The 4205-nt window shown below is 44.1% G+C and overlaps 1 protein-coding gene across 1 annotated transcript in view; it reads right to left on the reverse strand.

The window, feature by feature from the left end:
* The window catches only part of LOC101860752 (multidrug resistance-associated protein 1), a 30486-nt gene that overhangs the window by 2062 nt on the left and 24219 nt on the right, over nt 1-4205 (reverse strand). The window contains exon 13 of the mRNA XM_013085344.2: nt 139-289. Coding sequence (XP_012940798.2) covers nt 139-289 — 151 coding nt within the window. The remainder of the gene's footprint in view (nt 1-138; nt 290-4205) is intronic.

Here is a 4205-nt window from a genome sequence, read left to right on the forward strand (position 1 = left end):
AGAAAGAGAGAGAGAGAGAGAGAGAGAAAGAGAGAGCGAGAGAGCGAGAGAGAGAGAACAGTTTTCACCGTCTATTAGGCACGCCACGCTGTACTGAGAGAGAGAGGGCTCCCATTTATTCTCGGGTCGTTGATTTACCTGAATCGGTTCAAAACGCGCCCCATGGGCGTGCTGTTGAAGAAGCTGATGGGCGCGTGCATCAGAGCGTTTAGAAGACCGGCATGGAGGGAGCGGGAGGCGGCAACATGGCGGACTTGGTACACGATAGCGAACACGATGATGAACACAGCTGAGAGAGGAACCGCCAGGGGGAGGGGAGGGGGGGGGCAAATAGGGATGAGTTATGATATGGGTCACGACGCGTTGGAATCAAGCGCACGTCAATTTATGGACATGTAGAGTTATTGGTATAATCTGAAAGCTGATGCCTTGCTTCCATTTAAATAAATATCTATTTATCATGAATAGAACTCTAGATATCTGCATTTGAAGGAATTGAGGTCGTCTAGTTTCAGGGGTGAAATTAACGAGAACATAGCCGTCAAAGTTAGTTAACTCCAATAGCTAAAAAGTCTTTGAAAACATTAAAATGGTATAGTTTGTGCCTCTAATCTATGTTTTCCAGTAAAATTCACATGGAAATTAAATGGGTTTTTCATATGTACATAAAAGAGGTTAAACCAAAAAAATAATTGATTAAACATTTTCAAACTAGCGGAAAATTTTGACGAGCGCCTGATTTCACCACACTGCCTCACATATTATGTGTCGCGAAGCGGTGGAAGCAGGCAATCGTCTTTTGTATTCTTATTTTTTGTTTGTTTTTGTTTTTTAGGGGGGGGGGGCATAATATGGAGTTATTGGTATCAACGTAAAAGTTTGTTCTATTGCTTTGCTTTCAATTTTAAGAACACACATCTATCTTGAATAGAAGTCGAGCTATTTGCAATTAAAGGCGGTGGAGGTCGCCAGGTTTCAGATTTAAAATTAGCGAGAAAATGGCTGCCAAAGTTTGTTCACTTCCACAGCTTGGGAGTCTTTAGTAATGGGAACATTTTTTTGGCATCTGTATTCGACGTTTGTTTTTCGGTAAAATACACAAAGAAATGTGTTTTTAAATGGGCGTAAAACGTTTTGAGCTCAAAAAAAAAAATACATTCGAAAACAAATTTCCAAACCAGGGAGAAAATGCCAGTTTCTTCGATTTCATTATTTTGACGAGCTCCTGATTTCACCACGATGCCTCACATATGAGTTTGAATTTTAGAAATAGAGCACACTGTCACAATAGCTGTTATTGAACAATGAGGAAAAAGCAAAACAAACGGACAGAACGAAAAAGAGCGCAAAGCCGAGCTTACCTGTACTGTGCAATAGGCTAAAAAATGATTACAAGAACATTAACTATAATTATGCCAAGTACCATCACCACTGCACATTACATTGTAAGAGCCGTTCTGCCACAGCAATTGGCAGGTGTTTGAGTATGAATATGTATGGGATATGCATAATACATTGTGGGAGTTTGATGACTGCATGAAAACAAATTAGATGATTTCGGAAGCTGGCTACTTGGGTCCAACCTGTCTGAGACAATCCAGAATTAGAAGGACAAAACGTCCCAGCAGACGGACTGAAATACTGGATCAATAAACTCCCCACACGGGAATCGAACTCAAAAGTCTTCTGCTTACAACGGTGACTGCGAATAGCTTAGATCTACAACTGTTACACCACAGATATCGGTATAAATAAATAAATAGTTTCTTCTGGGTTTGTTTGTTGTTGTTTTTTTGTTGTTTTTTTAGGGGAAGGGGGTTGAAGACCACCTTACCAAATATTTTCTGGCTTATATACCCAATACCCCGAATAAATTACATCCCTTCCCCTTCCAACAGTCCCGTGCGCATCAGTCCCTCATCCTCCCAGTCCAGTCAATCCTTTACCAAATCTTCTGCTTTTCCGAAACCTCCCTCAACACTTGCTGATAAACGGCAATCTGCGCAAAAATATGTAAGCATGTGCTCTGTTTTTCACTATGCATATTATCATAATTAGCATACATATATCTGTTTTAAAAATCAGTAAAGGTAAGTAGTTCGTTTTTCTCTACTAAATCCGCCTAATTCGAGTAGCTGGGGAAAAACTACGAGTTTGTGAGTGTGCAGGGCAGGGTATTGTTTTGCAAACACCAAAGTCGTCTCCGCGAGATTAGTTCACAGTCGCTTGCTTATGGAGTCGAGAGCAATGACGGTCATTAGGCTGTTGGTTGAGAGGGGAAAACGACATTAGCGAACTTCTTTGCTGAAGCTAGAAAGTGGCCCACAATGAATTTGTTATCGTGGTTGGTTGGCGGGTGCCTTGGTACGGTTTGATGCTTCTTTCCTTCCAAACGTCTGTAGTCCATGTATGTTATTTTCTTGTAACACTTTTAATTTTCCTCTCTAATATGACCTATTTGTGTTGCAAATGTCTCAGCATTTTTACAAAATCTAAGCATTTATAAACTCGCCCAAAAAAGTAAAGGAACAACTTGTGTGTTGCCCTGTTAAATTAAAACTTCAATATCTCACAAACCCGTTACGATCAGTCAACCAAACCTGACCCACGCACTAACGACTAGACACAATTTGCCTCTAGAGCAAATTTGCCCGCACCAGCTTCACAGTGACGGTGCTGGGCATTCTGAAACACAGCCGAAAAGAATGAAAAATTGACTAAATTTCTCTACTTCAACAACATTGGCATAGGAACTGTTTGCTAAAGCTAAGCTTGGCATTGCTAAACAGATGCTTTAGCTGTGAATATTGCTCACTTCCAACCCTTTATAAGCCAGTGTCTTTCAGCCATGTTTCATTACGACACGATAGTCCAACGACGCTCGCTGCCTGACGTCGACAGAGGACCAGCCCTTACCTGGCTCCAAGATGGCTCCACGTTCCCAGTTGTTGCACATCGATTTGAGGTGTCCCCATCAGTCATATAGAGGCTGCAAGAACGATAGCGAGTGACCGGAAGGGTCCAGGACAGGCCTTGACCAGGGCCGACCCGTTTGACCCACGACAAAATCGACCGGTTCATCGGCAGACAGGCCGTGACGTCACGAACCACCACTGCAAACAGCATCAGGGACCAACTACGGGTGAAAGCCAATGTCCACGAGAGCGAGGAGACAGTGAGGAACCGTATCCGTAGAGCAAGGTTTGCTTCTCGTGTCCCTGCCAGGCGCCCAAGGCACATGCCGCCCCACAAAACAGCTGGCCGGGCGTGGGTTGTTAGCCATTCACAGTGGACACGACGTCAGTGGAACCAGGTTGTCTTCTCGGAAAAATCCAGATAAAACCTGCTGCACCCAGACAGGCGACCCCACGTCTGGAGGCGCGGAGGAGAGGTGTTCCTCCCTGAGTGTATCCAGCAGGTGGCGCACAACGGTGGATGGTCTGCTCTCTTGTGTGGAGGCTTCTCAGCTCACCACAAGACCCCTGTACCATATACAGGGCAATTTGACCGCGGCAAGGTTCAGGTAGAAAATCCTGCGTTCCCTCGCTGTTCCACTCTAGCAGCAGATTGGATCCCAGGCTGTACTGGAGGACGACAACGCCACGCCACATCGCGCACGCATCGTGCGGGCCTTTCTGTAGAAGCGAGCTGTCACCCGCATGGACTGACCAGCTTGTAGTCCGGATTTGAACACAATAGAGAACATTTGGGGTCACATTGAGCAGTGGATAAGGGACAGCCACCCTCTTGCACAAGACCTTCAACGGCTCTTGGGCTGCCTTGTCCTGGAGTGGCAGAACCTACCGCAACAAGTTCTCCGAAGGCATGTCCTGTCCATGCGTCGACGCTGTGCCGAGTGATTGGTCAAACGGAGTGGCTACACCCACTATTGACAATGTTCATGGCTGTTCAGACATTTGAAATCAGACCAGTGTGACTTAAACTCATTTTACATGAACGTCTCGTTGTTGTTGAAATCTGAAATTGTACACACTTAATCTAGAGAGTCAAAAGCATATTTTTGGAAGAAAAAAAAGAATAAATTCATTTACACTGTTCTTCAGTTATCTTTCTTTGAATTTTTGTTCCTTGACTTTTTTGTGCGAGTTTATTTCTATTGAATTTGATGTATGAAACACAAGTATGTGCTTTTAGTCCAAGACCTGCTCCATTACTCAATTCTTGGGCCTGGACTGAAGGGGTTA

Source organism: Aplysia californica, unplaced genomic scaffold (genome assembly GCF_000002075.1).
Source record: "Aplysia californica isolate F4 #8 unplaced genomic scaffold, AplCal3.0 scaffold00367, whole genome shotgun sequence".
In the NCBI taxonomy this organism is placed as follows: domain Eukaryota; kingdom Metazoa; phylum Mollusca; class Gastropoda; order Aplysiida; family Aplysiidae; genus Aplysia; species Aplysia californica.